The 21,481-nt window shown below is 42.6% G+C and overlaps 1 protein-coding gene across 1 annotated transcript in view; it reads left to right on the forward strand.

Annotated features, from left to right (window-relative positions):
* The window catches only part of LOC311054862 (scavenger receptor cysteine-rich domain-containing protein DMBT1-like), a gene marked incomplete at both ends in the record, with an annotated part of 41,580 nt that overhangs the window by 5,243 nt on the left and 14,856 nt on the right, over positions 1–21,481 (forward strand). The window contains 11 exons of the mRNA XM_084070859.1: positions 3,373–3,491; positions 4,108–4,306; positions 5,711–5,829; positions 7,763–7,961; positions 8,490–8,546; positions 9,369–9,487; positions 10,608–10,806; positions 13,987–14,076; positions 18,045–18,163; positions 20,321–20,519; positions 20,924–20,998. Of these exons, the coding sequence (XP_083926985.1) occupies positions 3,373–3,491; positions 4,108–4,306; positions 5,711–5,829; positions 7,763–7,961; positions 8,490–8,546; positions 9,369–9,487; positions 10,608–10,806; positions 13,987–14,076; positions 18,045–18,163; positions 20,321–20,519; positions 20,924–20,998 (1,494 nt within the window). The remainder of the gene's footprint in view (positions 1–3,372; positions 3,492–4,107; positions 4,307–5,710; positions 5,830–7,762; positions 7,962–8,489; positions 8,547–9,368; positions 9,488–10,607; positions 10,807–13,986; positions 14,077–18,044; positions 18,164–20,320; positions 20,520–20,923; positions 20,999–21,481) is intronic.

Below are 21,481 nucleotides of genomic sequence, written 5' to 3' on the forward strand. Positions count from 1 at the left end.
TCTAGTTTCTAGTATGTCATTCAGCATGCCCAATATATATATATATAGCAAAATCCATTGAAAACCCTTTTATATCAATTTATTTGGGGTTAATAGATTTTTAGTGGCGCTAGCTCTATACCTGACTTTGTCCGTGTTCACCGTCAACGCTCTGATTGGTCAGACCCGTCAACGCTCTGATTGGTCAGACCCGTCAACGCTCTGATTGGTCAGACCCGTCAACGCTCTGATTGGTCAGACCCGCCAACGCTCTGATTGGTCAGACCCGTCAACAAAGTGATTGGTCAAGCTTCACGTGACACATGGCTATAAGCACATTATAAACACATATCGATGACAAAATGTATCAAAGGCGCCGCTACCTTCACACAGGGTGTGATTTTTTTCTTCATATATTGACCCGTCTATTGGTACATATACTGTACTTGCTGGTCTATGTGATTACAGTGAGGATGCAGGGGTGATGAATCAGGGTAAGATGGACTCCAACTTTGACAAAAAAGAGAGAGACACTCACCCCCCGCTCCCTCCCCCAGGAAAAAAAAAGAAAGAAAGCAAACTAGACGCGTCGCAATTCTGGAAAATTGCAAAGCCGGTCGCGGCCGCGAGGAGAAAATTCAAAATGGCGGAAAATCTATCCAGACGCAAATGGGCGTGGCCTATATAGGGAGTTGCGTCATGACCCAAGGAATCTAGGGGGGAAAAACAATTTATTCTACGACCTACGGTTCAAGAGTTATAGGCCAAAACGTAAAGTGGGCTTTTATAGCGCCACCATGTGGCCGAATGATATAAATATTATCTTAATAATTTCGCACTAAATTATGAACCTCCCCTCTAAGTCTTTTTAACTCTAGCACTTACGGTTTCCGAGAAAAAAATACTTGAATTTGAGGTTTTTTATTTTCCCATTAAAGTGGATGGGGACATTTAATGCACTAATAAATCAATATCAATTAAACTATGTAACCAATCTCTTAGCAAAATACAAGAGCAGTCTATTCCCGGTGAAGCCGGTCATTTTGACATGTGGCACGAAATTTGGAAGAAAAAAAAACTGTGCGAGAAATAGCAAATATGAAAAAAGTTTATCTAGAATAAAGTGGGAAGAGTACTATAGTCTGGTTGGCCTGTTAGGGCAACCACACAAATTATGTTGATATAGTGTATTTACCTGTGTTTTCTGTCTTTGTGTCCTGTATAGGAGGGCGTGACTTTGGCTGGCCACCAACAACAACAACAACAACACCAACAACAACAACAACAACAACACCAACAACAACAACAACAACAACACCAACAACAACACCAACAACACCACCACCACCACCACCAACAACAACAACACCAACAACAACAACAACAACAACAACAACAACAACACCACCAACAACAACAGCAGACAGTCCAACAGCAGGCAGTGAGTGAGGAAGACTGTTTTCATTCACATTCTTTCAGAAGAACCTGTCTTCTCGTCTCTGCCTCCATTTTGCCTCCAACTCAGCCCCATGATCCAGAGCATACATGGGCAACTGGTGGCCCGGGAGGGCCACGTGCGGCCCCCACCTTCACTTAATGTGGCCCTCAGGTTAATATTGGAATAGTGATATATCATTGATTTCAGCTGTTACAATTCCAAACATGACCCGCTTTAATTACTTCAGTCTATATATATTAGTAGCTTAATGACTAGTATTAAAATTCTATTGTCTTTTTTATGTCCAATGTATTTGTATTTAAGGTCATAAAGTTAACATAAGCATAACTAAATGCACTTGAAATGAAATTAAAAAAAATACTTTTCAGAATTCCAATTAAAAAACAGCAAAAAAAAAGGCAGGATTCCAAAAAGTAGCCAAAATAGCAGATCTACAAGCTCAATACGCGTCGCGCTGCGAGTTCTCTCTAACGCTCTGCCAGGCGCTGGGCTCTGCTCATAGACACAGAATTCCACTGCCCTGCGAGGGCTCCAAGTGTAGTCAAAATAAAGAAAACTACTTTGCTTCTCACCCAAACAAAGGCTGTTTTGTGTTGTTTAAAGTCTATTCTCCAGGGTGGGAAGCCTCTCTGCACCCCACCTTCTCTGTAGAAGACTCTACAGATCTGGTCAATGCTCATTTATATTGACCAGAACTGTAGAGGGCGCAGTGGAGTAAAAAACAATAATGTCCAACTCACACTATAAGTGGCTCATTTCCAGTTCCAGTTACAAAAGATAAGAAAGAGGAGAATACAAAGAGAAGGAGATCCAAAAAGAACAAGTGGAGGGGAAGCGACCGGTCCCGTAGAACCCAGCTCCTCCCCTTATTTAAAACTAGCACAACCTGAAACCAAATATCAAAACCTGCAAATCACCTCAAATACTAAAACAAACATCTTCAAACTAGACTGCTGAAACCTCCCACCCACAACTAAAAGATGTATTTCCACAGGTCAGTGTAGACTCAGAGAGACAGGAAAGGTGGCAGAAAGAGTAACAGTACGTTTTAACAGCGGGCGACTCTCGGGCGATCGCCGGGCGACATCGTCCAAAAGATAAAGAAAATCCATCTTTCATCGCCCCCCCCCACCCACTTCGCCTCATCGCCAGTAGTTGCCGGCTCTCATAGACATATAATGCACTTCCTGAAAATACTATCCTGATCGCCCGCTGTTAAAACGCACCGTAAGGGAGTGACATGCAAAGCAAATGGTCTGGTCTGGGAATTGAACCAGGGACTTCGCTGACCTGGCTGGCATCAGAGTCTATGTGGTACACACCCTGACCATTCAGCGATCTGGTCACCCTATACTGCAAGTGTGTTGGGGGAAAGGAGAAAGAAATAAAGAAAGGTAAAACTGACGGGGGGGGGGGGGGGATTCTCTCCCACAAAGAGTTTAGTTTCAGCTTCACACAGCAGAAGGCTGCTCAGAAGCTCATCATGAGTACGGGGGGGGGGGCATTTAGAGTCTGGCGACATTTATATCCAGAACTGAGGTCATTTGTTCTCATGTTTTTGTAGATAGAATGTTATTTAGAAAGACCCGGTTCATTGCATACCTGGTATCCTATAGTTTCAATGTACAGATTAGTATAGAATATTGTTTATGTAACGCCCGGGACCCGGGTCTCCTGCGTGGAAAGCCAACATCTTAACCACTAAGCCACAGGGGAGATATTAAACTTTCAGGCCATCAGGTGGAGGTTGTGAATCACTCTGTTACATTTAGACTGATGGTTTACCTGTGATCCCAGTTTACTGAGACACTACACTGTCTCTACACTGTCTCTGTATTCTATGTATGTGTTTATCTTGTCTTATCTTAACTGTAAGTCACTCTGGATAAAGAGCATCTGATAAATGCTTACATTGTAATCTATGTATATTCCAGGTCACCAGATGATCCGCTTGGTGAACGGTACAGATGGGTGCTCTGGCAGGGTGGAGGTGTTCCACCAGGGTCAGTGGGGGTCAGTGTGTGATGACCTCTGGGGGATGGACGAGGTCCAGGTAGGGATGGGACTATTAATTAACTCATTAACCGCCAGATTAAAGTGTCGTAATAGCCGACCTTGCCAGCGATTCAGAGTGTTTTCACTGACCTTTTGAAAAATCATAGAATATTATTCTTCACAACGATGTATCCACCAATCACTTTAAAAGACGTGGCCGAGTCTCGTAGAATATGGGGGGGGGGGGGGCGGGGGTGTAAATCTGCTATTTTTGAAAAATCGTGAAAATGTGTGCAAATCTTTTGAATATATATATATTTTTAAGCAAACATTTTAAAATAGCACCAAACAATTCAATATCATCACAAATATAAAAAATACTACATGTACAGAGTAGAAAGAAGAGGGTGGGGGGGTTAGGGTAAAGAAGGGGGGGGGGGGGGGGGGGAGAAGTGATAACGACCTCCCCCCTTTGGCCTCCTGAAAGGTGAGTTTTCAGGCTGCTTTAAAGGAAGCCAGTGATCAATTTTTTTTAAGGGATGGGGTCAGGGAATTCCACACCTGGGTGGCAGTGCTGTAGAAGGAGAATTAACCCATGTTTGTTTTATGGGTGGGTGGTACTCTAACTACAATCGCGTCATCAAAATCCATAATGGTTCCACCTCTATGCCCAGGTGGTGTGCAGGGAGGCGGGCTGTGGTGCGGCCGTCTCTGCATTGGGACACGCCCACTACGGCTCCTCCAGCGGTCCCATCTGGCTGGACAACGTCCAGTGCAACGGCGGCGAGTCTTCACTGTCACAGTGTTCAGTGGCTCCGTTAGAACACCATAACTGTGGGCACCACGAGGACGCAGGGGTCATGTGTGAGCCGGGTGAGGATACGGACATTCAATTAAATGACCACTGTGCCAGTTTTGAACCGTATCTTCATATGAGTGGTCTTAAACAGTGGTCCTCGTTATAAGATGGCACCATTTATTTCTGTCTACTCACTCTGTGTCTCAGAGAACGGTTGTGGACAGTTTGTGTCATGTGCTGAGCTTATAGGGTTTAAGAGTTGAAAACAATAGGGGGGGGGGTAGTAGGGGTCCGTTTCTAATACTGTGTTCACACTGACCGATGAAATTAAAGGTTATTTACCTGTGTTTTCCATCTTTCCAGTTCCCCGTTCAGGCGATCATAGTCCTGAAAGAACAGTGGTTCCAACTAGGGGTGTCACGATTCACTTACCTCACGATTCGATTCAAAATCGATTCCTAGGGTGCCGATTCGATTAAAATTGCGATTCTGCGATTAATTGATATTCGATTCGATTCTGCGATTTATTGCGATTTTCTAGGGTGCCGATTCGATTAAAATTGCGATTCTGCGATTAATTGATATTCGATTCTGCGATTTATTGCGATTTTCTACCCCAAATCACTTTGCTTTAATTATACTAGAACATTTTAATATAATATAAACCATGAAAAGTTGAATCATAAACTTCAATGCAGCCAGATCATGTCAGTCAGTCTTTCTGACAATTGATTTCAGACAAAGTGCCAGTGAAAAAGGTACAAACTTATTAAAAAAAAAAATATATTTTTTTTTTTTTTTTTTTAATAAAAAAATCGATTTTAATATTTTGATTCGATTTTTAAAATCGTGGCGTTAAGAATCGCGATTTATTCATGAATCGATTTTTTTTGACAGGCCTAGTTCCAACAGAGATTCCCGTGTCAACAACAACAACAACAACAACATCATCACCACCACCAACAACAACAACAACAGCAGACAGTCCAACACCAGGCAGTGAGTGAGGAAGACTGTTTTCATTCACATTCTTTCAGAAGAACCTGTCTTCTCGTCTCTGCCTCCAATTTACACACCTCCAACTCACTCTAAGTGGCTTATTTACAGTTCCATATCTGGCTTGTCCTGTGTCATGTGTCTTTTTATGCCCATATATGGATATTTCTAATGCCTTTATTTCTATCGTTTACCTATGGTGTTGTCTTTGACTCGCGCAGAGCTTTAGTTTGTAAAACATTCCTTAACGGTGAATCCAGAATCCAAAATTTAAGAAAGAACTTCATGAATGGAATTAATCAGAGACTCCACATAACAGCAAAACAATGTAAAACATCTGTCCATATAATCCAAAACACCGCTCAATATGCAGTCTGTTCTATCTCAAGAAAAATAAACTTTTGAAACATGTGTTTACTGTAAGTCACTCTGGATAAAGAGCGTCTGTTAAATGCCTACAATGTATTTCATGTGTATTCCAGGTCACCAGATGATCCGCTTGGTGAACGGTACAGATGGGTGCTCTGGCAGGGTGGAGGTGTACCACCAGGGTCAGTGGGGGTCAGTGTGTGATGACCGCTGGGGGATGGACGATGTCCAGGTAGGGATGGGACTATTATCCACTTTTACTATTAACTGCAATGTTAAATGTCACAATGAATGAATCACAGTAGTATGGTGATTTCACGTTATATTGGACATAAAAGTGGGACAGCTATACTTTGCAATAATGATGTCATATCTGCAAAACTCTGTCAATATCCTATTTGAATTGTCGCTACAACACTTCACTAATCAGAATTGAACATACAGAAACTATATAAACAGAGGCAACATGATCATAACAATATTTCAGTCAACACCTATTCATGTGAGCACACACTACGAAATGCTACCAAATAAACCACCATCAGGGCTGCGTGCCGTGTCAGAGAAGGCTTGACTAGGGCGCAAATTGGGCTAGATCTGGGCCTGTAGAGCTGGATGGTAACTTGATACCCGGACACATTGTAGAAGTTAAGTTTATGCTGCAGTAGAGGTTCTACTTGTAACTTTATTTGTGGAGGATAACCCTTCTTCAATCATCATAATGTTGCCGCTGCTGTTTGTCAAGGTTTATCCAATCTAGTGTCCGTAGTCTTTAAATCCCAGACATGGTGATAAATGTACAAACTTGTGTGGCTGCAAGTGCCTGCCACCAACACAGAGACAAATCCACAGGGGACTGTGTTGTTACACCAAAACAAAAAGAGAGCTGAGCCAGAAGGCAAAGCTCTCGATATACAGACCAATCTTCGTTCCTACTCTCACCTACAGTACATGGTCATGAAGTGTGGGTCATAAGATCGCGGATAGGATACAAGCGGCCCGAAATGAGTTTTCTCAGACGGGTGGCCGGCCTCTCCCTTAGAGATAGGGTGAGAAGTTCAGTCATCCGTGAGAGAGTCGGAGTAGAGTCGCTGCTCCTTGACTTGGAAAGGAGCCAGCTTAGGTGGTTCAGGCAATCTAGTACGGATGCCTCCCGAGCGTCTCCCTAGGGAGGACTGGGAAGAGACCCTGTGGCAGACCAAGGACCAGATGGGGGGATTACATCTCCACACTGGCCTGGGAACACCTTGTGGTCTAATGTTGCTCTGGAAAAGGGAAGTCTGGAAATCTCTCTAGCCCCTGCGACCGATTCCGGATAAGCAGGTTGAAGGTTGATGGATGGATATTCAAAAGAAATGTTGAGCTGAAAATACTATTTAGCAGTACAGTTGTAGAGCCTTACAGACAGAAGTAATAATAATATAATATAATATACGTTTATAATAATCAGTACAGTTACAGAGCCTTGTAGACAGAGGTCCTGTAGCCTACATTGATGTTTAAACATTTACTATCAAAGAGATACACTTTTTATTGTGTGTATATGCATTGTTTGGCAACTGCATTATTAAGTGTGTTTTGAAATGCAGCAACCGTTAAAAGACATTTTACGTGGACAATAAAATAAACCACTAATTTATAAATGCTCAGGTGATTTTTGTGGGATATATGTACACGTAATAACAGTCAGGGACGTGCACAGATAGACTCTAGGTGGTGCTAGAGCACCTGCCCTTTGCCCTCTTGACCAGAAGTGCCCTTTTGAAAAAAAGAAAAAAATCGTGTTTTTTTTCCTGTTTACAGCAGGGGTCTTCAACAGGGGGTCCGGGACCCCTAGGGGGTCCTCAGAGTTACTACAGGGGGTCCGCCAAATCTTTATGTGATATGATTTTTCTTTTTACCTTAACCACTCGAAACCTACCATCACTTTTCTGAGGAGAACTTTAGCCAAAAATAGCAGATCGGCTATTTTCGGCAAAGAGGTATAGGTGTAGAGGGAAAAAGAGCAGACCAAGTAAACAAAAAAAAGTATAATTTACTTGAGCACCTGCCCCTCAAAATGTCTGTGCACGCCACTGATAACAGTGATAATGGTGAAACCGTGATTATTTCTCTCACTATAATCGTGTCATCAAAGTCCCTAATGGTTCCACCTCTATGTCCAGGTGGTCTGCAGGGAGGTGGGCTGTGGTGCGGCCGTCTATGCTGCCATGAAGGCTCACTACGGCTCCTCCAGCGGTCCCATCTGGCTGGACAACGTGGACTGCAACGGCGGCGAGTCTTCACTGTCACAGTGTTCAGTGGCTCCGTTAGAACACCATAACTGTGGGCATCACGAGGACGCAGGGGTCATCTGTGAGCCGGGTGAGGATACGGACATTCATTTAAATGACCACTTCACCATCTTCATATAACTCCGCGTCATCAGTGCCCATACCCTATTAGGTGGGGTTGGCGAAAGGACCTACTCTGTGTGGAGTTTGCATGTTCTCCCCGTGTCTCCTAGGGTAGTTAATACCCTCACAAAAAACATGCAGTAATCCTTGTCGCTATCCCGCCTCCCCCGCGATAGCCGGGGCGCCTGATGGAGGGGAAGGGAACTGGTTGGAATAACGTGTTCCTTCCACACGCTACGTCCAACCGGGGAAACTCCCCCCCGTCAGGTGACAAGAAGGTCAGCTGGCTCTCATGCATTGAAGGAGGCATGAGCTCGGCCCTGGCCTCCCTAGGCTGTGGGGGACTGGTGTAGGGCTGGTGTAGCTCCCAAGGATCACTAAGAAAATTGGCACTGGGTGAAAGAAAAAGGGTTACAAAAATCGCGGGATAAAAATGTAAAAGAAAAAAAAAAAGATAAGCATATTGAGTATTCACCTGTGTTTTCCATCTTTCCAGCCCGTTCAGGTGATGATGGTCCAGTAGCCATTCCAACAGACAGTCCAACACCAAGCAGTGAGTGAGGAAGACTGTTTTCATTCACATTCTTTCAGAACAAAATGTCTTCTGCTTGTCAAGAAATCACTGTTCCAGGGTTCTGCGTTTTGTTGAAATTGTATTTAAGTTAAAACATTCATTCAAAACATGTTCATTTAGCGGCATCATAACATAAAGTGAATCACAGCACGGTGTTGCATTTAGCGTATAGCGTAGCGGTCAGCAAAGTTGGACTTCCCCCGTTCACCCCCTCTCCATTTCATTCATAAAGCCCGCAGGAGAACAAACAACTGACTTTACTACTACTGACTGACTGACTGACGTAGCACCCACACCACCTGACCCCTTTGTGAATGATTCAATTCAAAACCATAACAACCCATTAAGTTGTCTATACGCTGATGACATCAGGGATCCCCATTGATGCATTGGGCATGAAAGAGACACAGACAGATACACCGAGATTTACGTTTTCATAGACATGATAATCTGGTCTACTCGGGAACGATGAAAATATAGGGAATGCATGCCCCACCCGGTTATGTATTACCCATTGTACCGTCTGTATGCCTGTCCCTTTTGGGCCCATATATGGATATCTATACTTACTGTATGCCCATACAGGCGGATCAATGTATCTGTCTGTCTGTCTGTCTGTCTGTCTGTCTGTCAGCCCCTAGCACTTGACCTAGATAGGTTCGTTGTTTACCTGTGATCCTAGTTTACTGAGACATTACACTGTCTCTGTATTCTATGTATGTGTTTACCTTGCTTACTGTAAGTCACTCTGGATAAAGAGCGTCTGATAAATGCCTACATTGTAATCTATGTATATTCCAGGTCACCAGATGATCCGCTTGGTGAACGGTACAGATGGGTGCACTGGCAGGGTGGAGGTGTACCACCGCGGTCATTGGGGGTCAGTGTGTAACGATGCCTGGGGGATGGACGAGACCCAGGTAGGGATGGGACTATTAACCACTTCAGTGATTTTAAATGTCACTATTAATTAATCCTAGAGGCTCATTATGATCATGATCTGCAGGGCCGGGGTCTAGGGCGCCATCTAGAGGGGGTTGCCGAAATGGGGGGGGGGGGGTGGTGTAGTATTCTGAATGATGAAACTTGCTCGATCAGTATTCGTTTGCAAGTCACATCATTGTGTGCATGATGGGTGAATTAACCTTGTGATACTGTCTGTCTGTCTGTCTGTCTGTCTGTCTGTCTGTCTGTCTGTCTGTCTGTCTGTCTGTCTGTCTGGCGTGATAGTGAAATGCAACCCACTTCTGGCAAGACCCGGAAAAGACGCGCTGTGATTGAGCCAGTAGTCACTTCGAGTGGCAGTTGGGGCAAACGCTCACCCCAAAACATGATTTACCATTCTGTGCCTATCGGTACATACAGGGGTGCAATGCTCACAGGACGGCCTTGCACGCCGTGCGTGAACCTATTTGACCAGGAGCACACGCAGGCACACGCATAGATTTAAGCTTCTATTTAAGCTAAGAGTTCACCCAAAAAATTACTTATTTTCTATCAATTGCACACCCTATGAAGCCTTGAATCCATGGATTTGTTTTTGTTTTTGTCGCATTCCTGAGCTAATAATTTGTTTCCCGTCTCCTACCGGCTAATGTATCCGGTAGGAGACACAAAGTAGATTATTTGTGTCTCCTACCGGAAATACACACGGCCATCAAATTATTGGCTTAGGAATGCCACAAAAACAAAAATAAATCCATGAATTCAAGGTTTCATGGGGTGTGCAATTGATAAGAAAATAAGTCTTTTTTTGGGTGAACTCCTCCTTTAAGCTATAACTAGGCTAAGTTTGAACTTAGTGTGAGGTGGTGCAACTGGCCCCTGTAGTGTAGGTGTTAAGAGACGTGCGCGTCACGTCATTGAAATACAGTGCAACCACGTTCCAATTCAGCATTGCAACACTGGGTATGTAACTCGGACGGGCGCTGAGTCGGCTCAAGCGAAACTTCGCAACGCTCGGCACGGCAACTCGCTTTATAATCATGTCATCAAAGATCAATAATGGTTCCACCTCTCTCTCTCTCTCTCTCTGCCCAGGTGGTGTGCAGGGAGGTGGGCTGTGGTGCAGCTGTGGATTACGGCACACGGTTTTACCACGGCTCCGCCAGCGGCCCCATCTGGCTGGACGACGTCAACTGCAACGGAAACGAGTCCTCACTGTCACAGTGTGAACTCCGTCCGCTAGGAATCCATAACTGCGGGCACCGCGAGGACGTAGGGATCCTGTGTGAGCCGGGTAAGGATACAGACGTTCATTAACCCATTATTTTGAGATTTATTTGGCTATTCAAAAATAGCAGATATACAAGCTCATAGCTCTGCTATTTTTGAAAAACCGTGATCATTTTTGCATATCTTTGAATATATATATTTTCAAAGCAAAACATTTGTATCTCAAATCTTTGCTTCTGGGGGGGTTCTACAAATGTCTTCTAAATCCTAACAGTTTTAAAAAAAAACTTATGCTATATATATCAGTGGTTCTCAAACTTTTTCATGTCAAGGACCACCCAAAATTATATGTATTTGCCCGTGGACCCCCATCTCAAAATATGTTGTTCCAGGGACCCCCCAGAAGCAAAGATTTTAGTTAAAAATGTTCGCCTTGAAAAAAAAACTTTTGCACTACATATTGCACACATTTTCAAGATTTTTCGAAAAATAGCAGATCTACAAGCTCATAGCGCGGCACTCGGTGCCGCGCTATGAGCTTGTATATCTGCTATTTTTGAATAGCCTAAAGAAATCTAAAAGTGACACAGATGCGTTCCAGGTCTTAAAGTGTTTAAATGACCACTAAAGGACCTTTGGATAGCAGTACGTGATCGCATTCAGAGAATTGCTGATTGATTGATCAAAGTATTCATATTGGGAGAGCCCTTTGTAGGACGACTTATATCATATAACTCCTCCTACATGTGGAATGTCTAAACGTCTAAACAGATCTACAAGCTCACAATTCCTCACGAGGCGTGTCGATCTGCTATTTTTGGCTATAGTTCTCGTCAGAAAAGGGATGCTAGAGGTCAAGTGGTTAAATGATCATATCACAGCACACTTGGTACAGTAGGAGAGTTGTATACCTGTATCTGGTGTACATATACAGTAGTCTGTCATTACAAGCCAAGCCATTAAAAGAAATGCTAGTCCAACTATGGCAGTCAAAGATTGGTATAACTTACTTAATAGGACAGCATCATATGAATCCATGTCTATGAAGGGTACAGTATAATAGACCAGTTCCACCTGAAAGTGGTAAAGATTTGAGTCATTCCACGAATTCGGTACGATTTGCACTTTTTTTGGGGGAAAAATCGATGGAAACGAATTACTTTTTTGAATAGCCCACACCATGAAGGACATATTTAACATGCAGAAAAACATATTTTCCCATCTCAGGCATTAAATTAATATTTTTATATGGAATAATATATGTAACAGGGTTGAAATTCATAACGGGGTTGAGTGGAACGGGGTTGAGATTTTTTTACTCAAGATGGCCATAACTCTACCTGTGATGATTAAGAGGAGACCACATGGCATGCATGACATTAGTCAATCACGTATATTGCTGAAATGACAAAGACAATTTAAAATAATAATATTTTTCTATCTTTATTTCATGTAACGGGGTTGAGTTGTTATGCTTTACGACCACGCTTTGAAAGTATAAATGACCCTAAATAGCTGTATAAGAAGTTCGAAATGTTCCTCTTTCTGCAGCATCTTGCTCAGAAGACTTGTAGAATGCCATCACATGTTGTTGATGCCACTAAAGGGTCAGTTTATACTTTTTACAGAGAGGAGAATGACTTGTGTAACGGGGTTGAGTGTGACTGTGGGACAGAGCTACTGTATATAACGTGATTTTAATGATAAATCAACTATTTATTAAAAAACTAAACATGACTAGCAATAGAGTACATTCATGGTTTTATGTGAATAATATAAGTTATGGATTATTCTACACTTTTAGTAGTCATATCTGAAGGCCAATCTCTCTATCGGCCATTGGGGACATGAAAAATGGGCAAATTTAGGCGGTGTCTACTGTAGAAAAGGCAGATAATTTCAGATATAAAGATAAAATATATCATATTTTTACACAATAGTAAAGGGAACATGTCAATTGATTCTAAAAAGCTTTTAAAATTTGATTTTGGTGACCCATGGATACAATACACTCAAAAAGGTCAGAGGGACCGCAAATCGTACCGAATTCGTGGAATGACTCATTTATTCACTATATTAATGGCTTGGCTTGTAATGACAGACTACTGTATGTACACCAGATATAGGTATACTGTACAACGCTCCTACCAAGTGTCCTGTCATACGCTCAGTAGGCCTAAAACTCAGTTTTAAGCTGACTATTTTACTTTTCTAATCACTTATGGCAGGGGTCTTCAACAGGGGGTCCGGGACCCCTAGGGGGTCCTCAGAGCTACTATAGCGGGTCCGCCAAATCTTTGTGTGATAGGATTTCGTTTTTTTTACATTAACCACTTGAACCCTATAATTCCTTTTCTGAGGGTAACATTAGCCGAAAATAGCCGATCTACAAGCTCTCAACGCCTCGCGCTGCGTAGAGGGAAAAAAGAGCAGACTAAGTAAAAAATAAAAACGTTAATCTGAAACACAATTTTATACAATATAGAGTAGGGGGTCCCTGCTTCATCTCTCTCTCAGCTAGGGGGTCCTTGGCCTAAAAAGGTTGAAGACCCCTGGTGTAAAGTATCTCATATCTAGGCATGCCTGTGGGGTTCAACATGAACTCAGTTATCGTGCATGAGAGGATGTCGACCGGAAGTATTGTGAGCAAACTAGTTTTAGTGAATAAGTAATGTTTTCTAAATACTGAGACACAGACGGGACAGGACACTTGGGCTTACACTGTGAGTGTTGCTTTTTTTATAACGTTGTGCTGTTCTTAGAAACGGACCCCTTCTTTCTTTTTTTCCAACTCTTTCGCTCACTGTAACAAACAAACATTCTCCCTTGATTTATGGGTGAGTAAACGATAGCAACAAAATAATTTGGGGGGTGAAGCAGGGGCATAGCCATGGGTGGGCATAGGTAGGCCTGGGGCCACCCATTTTCTTTGTCTGCCCAACCCCCCCCCCCCCCCCCCCAAAAAGAAAATAATTATATAACTTTTTTTTTTTTTTTTTTTTGTCATATTCAGCCATTCTGATAACAGTGTATATATAGGTACCCGAAATACGTCACAAACCCGCGAAAAAAAGCATCAAAAAACGCTAATAACCGCATGCCGCTGCGCGCGTGTGCATGTGTGCCCACCCGCGACTCCCTAGGCCCAGCCTCGGCTAGCGTTCTGGATACGCCACTGGGGTGAAGTAATACTTTAAAAACAATAAGCAAATGAAGTATTTACCTGTGTTTTCCATCTTCCCAGGCCGTTCAGACGATCATAGTCCTGTAACAGAGGTTCCAACAGAGACTCCCGTGTCAACAACAACAACAACAGACAGTCCAACACCAAGCAGTGAGTGAAGAAGACTGTTTTCATTCAACCCGTCTTCTCGTCTCTGTCTCCAATTTGCTCAACTCACTCTACAGATGTGCCATTCCAACTCTTCACGCTTTCCTGAACGTTTTCGAACGTATTACCCATAGAATCAATTTCATTTTCCAGTATTGGCGCATATCGACAAAAATAGATATAGTAGGGGACCGAGTATGGGTAATTTGTTTTTTGAATTGGAAATTGATGTGAAAGTTTCGTTTTCACTACTAAATTGAAGTTAAGGGTCTATAGAACATCTCTGGTTCGAGTGTCAAGCACTCAGATAAAGAAAATGGCCTCTAGGGGGTGTCAGCGGTTCCCAACCCCACACCAGCCATAGAAAAATATGCAAACTGTTATAACTTTTGATTGGATTATCCAATATGAACATAATGAGGTATCTATGGATTCAGGATCAGGAGTAGCAACTGGTACTTGACACATATTTCACAAAGATGCAATATTTCTTCTGCTATCTGCACATTTCCACAAGAATAGTCAGAAGAGGTCTATGCGCTAACGTATGTGTCGGAATAGAATTCCATTTTTGTCTCCACTACCCATATAGCTACTTGAATAACTCACATTACAGTGTTTTGCTATGTAAATTATTATTAGTAGTATTACTTTCAATGTTAAGATAAATCATTCCAGAACAGCATGTTAAATGTCTTTCAATAAAGGCAGGATTTCTATTAATTTATGGCATACATGTTTTTTGGGGGTATTAAGTGGTACTGAATCCAAATCTGCTGTATGCCCAGCTCAAAATTCACCATTTAAAGATGGCGGCCACCACTAGGCTGAAATATATTACGTAAAACATATTTTTGACTACACAAGGCAGAAACTTGATAGAATTTATTTTTTTAGGTTTTGATGTATGGGGAATCCAATCCCATATTCTTTTTGGATTTTGAGCTCAAATGTGAGGAACGTGTTTAAAACATATATTGGGAAAATTGTCATTTATAGGGGATATTACAAACAATTTGGAACAAATTAGGCCTAAGGGAACCTGTGACAGCTGGAAGTCCTGGGTTGTCCCCCTTCTCCCCTGTACAGTTTTGATAAGCTCCAGATTTGAGGGCTGAGCAGGGCCATTAAGGGTATAAGTTAGATGGGCTCATCAGTGGGGATACAGTGAAGAGGCATGGAGAGGGTGTGGAGATCAGTGCAGAACTGTCAGCACATACAGTGTCTACTGGGTGTCTAGGAACGGGTAGAGGCGGAGTGTAGCAGGGATAGGGTTTACCGTTGCTTTTTATCTGGAGCTTTTTAACAGCTATAGGGGAAAGGTGAACAGTCCATGATGCCCTGTGCTCCATTCTCCTCCATATGATCCTAGTGTAACCAACCTCCAGGCCCACAAGGGGCCATGTCCCTGCTGCTATCGGACATAAAGCATTGCTTTCTGTATTCAACTGTTACAGCCCATGCCATAATGATAAGTCACTGATGACCATTGGTAATATTACTTAGAAACAACCAGACTCTCCTGTGAGCCAGTCTGACATAGGGATATCCTTGTCTGCCTGACACCACTGGGGACTGACCTGCATCGCTACCTATGTCTGCCCACGAGCACCTATCTTGGGCATAGGAAGAGCCAGCAGATCCGCATGGAGGTCCACTTGGGATGAACGTATCCAGTGATCCAGACCGACATAGGGACACCCCTGTCGGCCGTACGGATAGCCATGCACCACATGGAGTTCTTGGAACCACCATCACCAGCAACCGACTCACATATCAACACTCTCTCTAACCGGCTGTGAGCACTCCTCCTGGGCTCACAAGTGCCCCACTCTACAGCATTATCTCTTTAGCAGCTGTTATGAGATGGGAAAGGGAATCAGCCGATGGAGTGCTTTCTTGGTCCCCATAACTTTGATCTTCCATGCTTCAAGTGCCCAGGGATCTATCCAGTGACCCCCATACTCCCCTTTACCCACCTGAGGGGCATCCTAGGCTCACTAAACTCATAAACCAGACCCCCTATTACCTCCAAACCCACCACCCACTCCATATACCCCCCTCTACCCACCTGAGGGGCTCCATAGTCCTGTTACACTCATCCAGACAGTGGGTTCTGATGGCTTTGCACCAACCTTCACACCCTGGCCCATAATAGGCCATGTATCTTCACTGTATCCCCACTGAGTAGCCCATCTTCCCTATACACCTGATGGCCCAGCTCAATCCCCAGGTCGGGAGCTTTTCAAATCCATATATTGTAAGTACTTATTGTAGAGCAGATATGTCATAAAGTAATGGGGATAAAGTTAGTTGAAAAACCTATTCACCAATAAATGACAATTCATATTTTATCTCTAATCAGAATATGCCATTGTATTCCCCATATGAAAACCCAATAAAGCAAAATGCAATCCAGTTTATACCTGGTTTAGTCAAAAGTATATGTTGTTTTAAATATATTTCAGCATAGTGGTACCCACCATCTTTAAATGGTCAATGTTGAGCCATTATCAGCCATTTCTGAACCATTTCTGAGCTGGGCATACAGAAGATTTGGATCCAGCACCCCTTATTACCCCTAAAATCATGTATGCCATAAATTAACACAATTTGCCTTCATGGTTAAGATTTTTGGAAATCTGACCTACATGTAGACTAATTTCGATTGTTGCCATTTTGGAAAATGGGTAAAAAAAAACAAAAACATTTCAATCTGGTTTCTTGACACTCAAACTAAAATTGTTCTATAGACCCTTATCTTCAAATTAGAAATGAAAACTAAACTTTCACAACAACTTGAAATGACTGACTGTCCAGGCCTAATAGAAGTTCGGTGTAATTTGAATTAATTTGATGTAAATGACAGCCATCTTAATTTTTTTCCATACAAGAATATTCAAAACATCAATATTTTAACTCCAGTTGATTCCTCACACAGTATTGACGGTGATATAACAATAAAAAAAACATTACACAGCAATTGTGGGAAAATTAAGAAATTGATCAAAACATCATAATTCCGATTTTGGCCATTTTGGAAATGGGGCAAAAACTATATATTTTTTTCAATCTGGCTCATATATCTTCGAGCCAAATTGTTCTATAGACCATTATCTACAAATTAGAAGTGAAAAATTAACTTTCACATGAATTTGAAATGAGTGAGTGTCCTGGCACCCCACTATATGGATGAATGCATGGTTTTCACACTGTCTATCCCAGTGAGTTAGAGACACTACACTAATACATATATATATAAAAATATATATGTATATGTATATATGCACGCACGCACGCACACATATACACACAATCAAAATTAAGAGAGACAGGGACGAAGAAAGACAAAGAGAGAGAGAGAGGGGGGGGGGGGAGACAGAGAGAGGGGGGGAGAGAGAGAGACACACAGACAGACAGACAGACAGACAGACAGACAGACAGACAGGGTGAGTAAAACAATAGCAACAAAAGTATTTGGGGGGGTGAAATACTCCTTTAAAAACAATAGGCAGATTAAGTATTTTTTCCATCTTTCCAGCCCGTCCAGACGATCATACAGAGACTCCCATGTCAACAACAACACCAAGCAGTGAGTGAAGAAAGACTGTTTTCATTCACATTCTTTCAGAAGAACCCGTCTCCTCGTCTCTGTCTCCAGCTCACTCTAAGTGGCTTATTTACTAAACATTCCTTAACGGTGAATCTAGAATCCAAAATTTCAGAAAGAACTTCATGAATGGAATTAATCAGAGACGTAAAAGCAAAACAATAACAAATCTGTCCATATAGTCCAACAACAGCGCTCATAAGTCCAATGTCTGTTCTATCTCTTCATGTTCTATATTTTATTCTATGGTTATAGCGAGAAAAATACACTTTTAAAACATGTGTTTACCTTGTTTACTGTAAGTCACTCTGGATAAAGAGCGTCTGTTAAATGACTACATTGTATTTCATGTGTATTCCAGCTTACCAGATGATCCGCTTGGTGAACGGTACAGATGGGTGCTCTGGCAGGGTGGAGGTGTACCACCAGGGTCAGTGGGGGTCAGTGTGTGATTACTTCTGGGGGATGGACGAGACCCAGGTAGGGATAGGCTATTATGCACTTTTACTGTTAACTGTGATTTTAAATGTCACAATTAATTAATCCTAGAGGCTCATTATAAACATGATCTACAGGGCTGTGGTCTAGGGCGCCATCTAGAGGGGGTCGCCGAAATGGGGAAAAAAGGGTGGTGTAGTATTCTGAATGATGACACTTGCTCGATCAGTATTCTATCATTTTCGTTTCCAAGTCACATCTCTGTGTGCATGAAGTAGGGTTGTAGGACTCCAGACCGGTCTCGAGTCCGCATTTTGATTTTCTCGGTCTCGTCTCGGTCTCGCCCATGATTTGACTCGGTCTTGACTTGGTCTCGGACTAACAGTACGTTTTAACAGCAACATCTTTTCAGATCAACATCGTCCCCCCGCCCACTTCGCCTCATCGCCAGTAGTTGCCGGCTCTCATAGACATATAATGCACTTCCGGAAAATACTATCCTGAATCGCCCGCTGTTAAAACGCACCGTAAGGGACTCGGGACTCTACCCCCACGAGTCCACTCGAGTCCAAGTCACTACAATGCAATGAAATAATTGTATTAAACCCATATTATGAGGAGCCCATTCACATTAACATTATAAGAGAGCTGTCTGGTGCTTATGGACAGCTATCAAATAATAGAAAAAATAATATTAATCTGGTCTCGGTCTCGACTCGGTCTCGCCTCCTGTTGGTCTCGGTCTCGACTCGGACTCGACCCCCTCCCTGGCCTTCCGGACTCGGTCTTGACTCGGACTCCCCCCCCCCCCCCTCGGACTTGGTCTTGACTCGGACTCGCTTTAGCTGGTCTAAAGAATCGGTAAAATCAGGCAAAAATAAGAATTAAATAACATAAGCCTGACCTAACCCTAACCCCGAAATAAAGTAACAAAAAAAACGCCCCAAAACGGCCAAAATCCCCACAATAACCGCAAATTTTCGCAAGCGCGCGCACGGGTCTTGCAGCACAGCGCGACTGGTGTGCACCCTCACAATTTTCAACTGCCCCCTCAGTCATTTCATCCTGGCGCCTGTCTCTCTGTCTGTCTGTCTGTCTGTCTGTCTGTCTGTCTGTCTGTCTGTCTGTCTGACTGTCTGTCTGTCTGTCTGTCTGTCTGTCTGACTGACTGATGGGTGAATTAACCTTGTGATACTGTCTGTCTGTCTTTCTGGGGTTCTCCCCCAGAAACCTTTGAACAAGCATCTCATTGGGATGCTATCAATGCATTGAATGGGACATTAACAGAGTATAATGTCATTTCCTGTATTATAGTGAATTTTAACATGATTTTAAAAGGGTTACCAGAGTTAACACGTTTGATACTTTTATCAGGCTTTACTAGCGTGCGTGGGGTAAGTAGGCCTAAATGTTATAATTTAATCCATTACAAAGCTAAACAGAGTTGATGACTGAAGCAATTAACTCTTTAACTCCCAGAGTAATAGTGTAATAGTGTGATGCTACTGCCAGTGAAAACGAGCGATTTTTACCAACCTTTGAACAATCATGGAATATGTCCTGTGACTGCTGTCCTCACGCCGATCGCCTCATTACACTCACGGGGGTCTTGTAGAATAGGAAAACATTCTTATCCGGTTGCGGTAATTCGTTGCCTACTTGTGGCCAGTTGAATGTGGCTTGTTTTTGCCAATAAAACAACAGGATAAGTAAAAGTCCAGAATTTACTTGAGTAAAAGTACAGAAGTATTGACATCAAAATGTACTTAAAGTACCAAAAGTAAAAGTACTAAAATATTTGAAAATAGCCGATCTACAAGCTCACAACGCGTCGCATCCCTAGGTATAAAATAGGGCTAAAGTGGTTAATGTATGTTTCATAATGTATGTTTCATAATCATTTATATCTGAAAAGTAACTAGTTACTAAAGTTTTTTCAAATAATTGTAGTTGAGTAAAAGTACAATATTTGCCTCTGAGATGTAGTGGAGTAGAAGTAAAAGTATTGGAAATTGGAAATACTCGAAGTAAAGTACAAAAAACACCTCAAAATTGTGCTTAAGTACAGTACTTAAGTAAATGCACTTAGTTACTTTCCACCACTGATATGTATGCGTAAGAATTGCGATAATGGTGATTATTTCTCTCACTATAATCGTGTCATCAAAATCCATAATGGTTCCTCCTCTCTCTGCCCAGGTGGTGTGCAGGGAGGTGGGCTGTGGCGCCGCTGTCTCTTATGGCACAAGGTTTTACCACGGCTCCGCCAGCGGTCCCATCTGGCTGGATATGGTCAACTGCAACGGAAACGAGTCTTCACTGTCACAGTGTGGCCACCCTCCGTTAGGAGTGCATTACTGTAGGCACTACGAGGACATAGGGGTCAGGTGTGAATCGGGTAAGAATACAGACGTTCATTTAAATGACGACTACAAGACTTTTGGATAGCAGTACGTGATCGCTGTTTGATCACTGTGTGGTTTCAGTGTTTTACCCCTGCTGGTAAATACTATATGCTTCCAGTCGCTAGTTTAAAGTCTTCTCTCAATCACCATGATGCGTTTTGGTAAACGATGGTCCCATTTATTTTAAAATTTATGATAAAGTAGGGTATGCTCTAGGAGAGGCGGGATGATTTGATTGACAAGCTACCCAACCAATAGCATTCATTTCCGGGTGCATAAGATATGACACGATATAGAAAATGGCAACAAAATCATTTGTGTGGGGTGAAGTACTCCTTTAAAAACAATAAGCAAATGAAGTATTTACGTGTGTTTTCCGTCTTTCCAACCCGTCCAGATGCCCGTCCTGTAACAGAGGTTCCAACAGAGACTCCCGTGTCAACAACAACAACAGACAGTCCAACACCAAGCAGTGAGTGAAGAAGACTGTTTTCATTCACATTCCTTCAGAATAACCTGTCTTCTCGTCTCTGCCTCCAGTTTGCCCACCTGGCTCCAGCTCACTCTACAGATGTGCCATTCCAACTCTTCACGCTTTCCTGATCTTTTCCTGAACGTTTTCCCCATGTTTTTTTCACTGATTAGCCTCGCTAAAAGAAGTGTCACTCCTCGACACTTCCAGCAGAGGTGCTCACGTTCGTTCAGAGTATGGGTGAATGCATGTATATATATATATATATATATATATATATACACACATACACAATCAAAATTAAGAGAGGCAGGGACGGAGAAAGACAAAGAGCTCTCTCTCTCTCTCTCTCTCTCTCTCTCTCTCTCTCTGGCCGAGAGGTAGTGGAATCAGTTTGTTTTGGGAGGTCTGAAGCTTAGTCTTTAGTGGCGTTGATCGTCCGCTAAATGCCTACGTGGTAATCTATATCTATGTATATTCCAG

This window comes from Gymnoscopelus microlampas (genome assembly GCF_963454915.1).
Source record: "Gymnoscopelus microlampas genome assembly, chromosome: 11".
Classification (NCBI taxonomy): domain Eukaryota; kingdom Metazoa; phylum Chordata; class Actinopteri; order Myctophiformes; family Myctophidae; genus Gymnoscopelus; species Gymnoscopelus microlampas.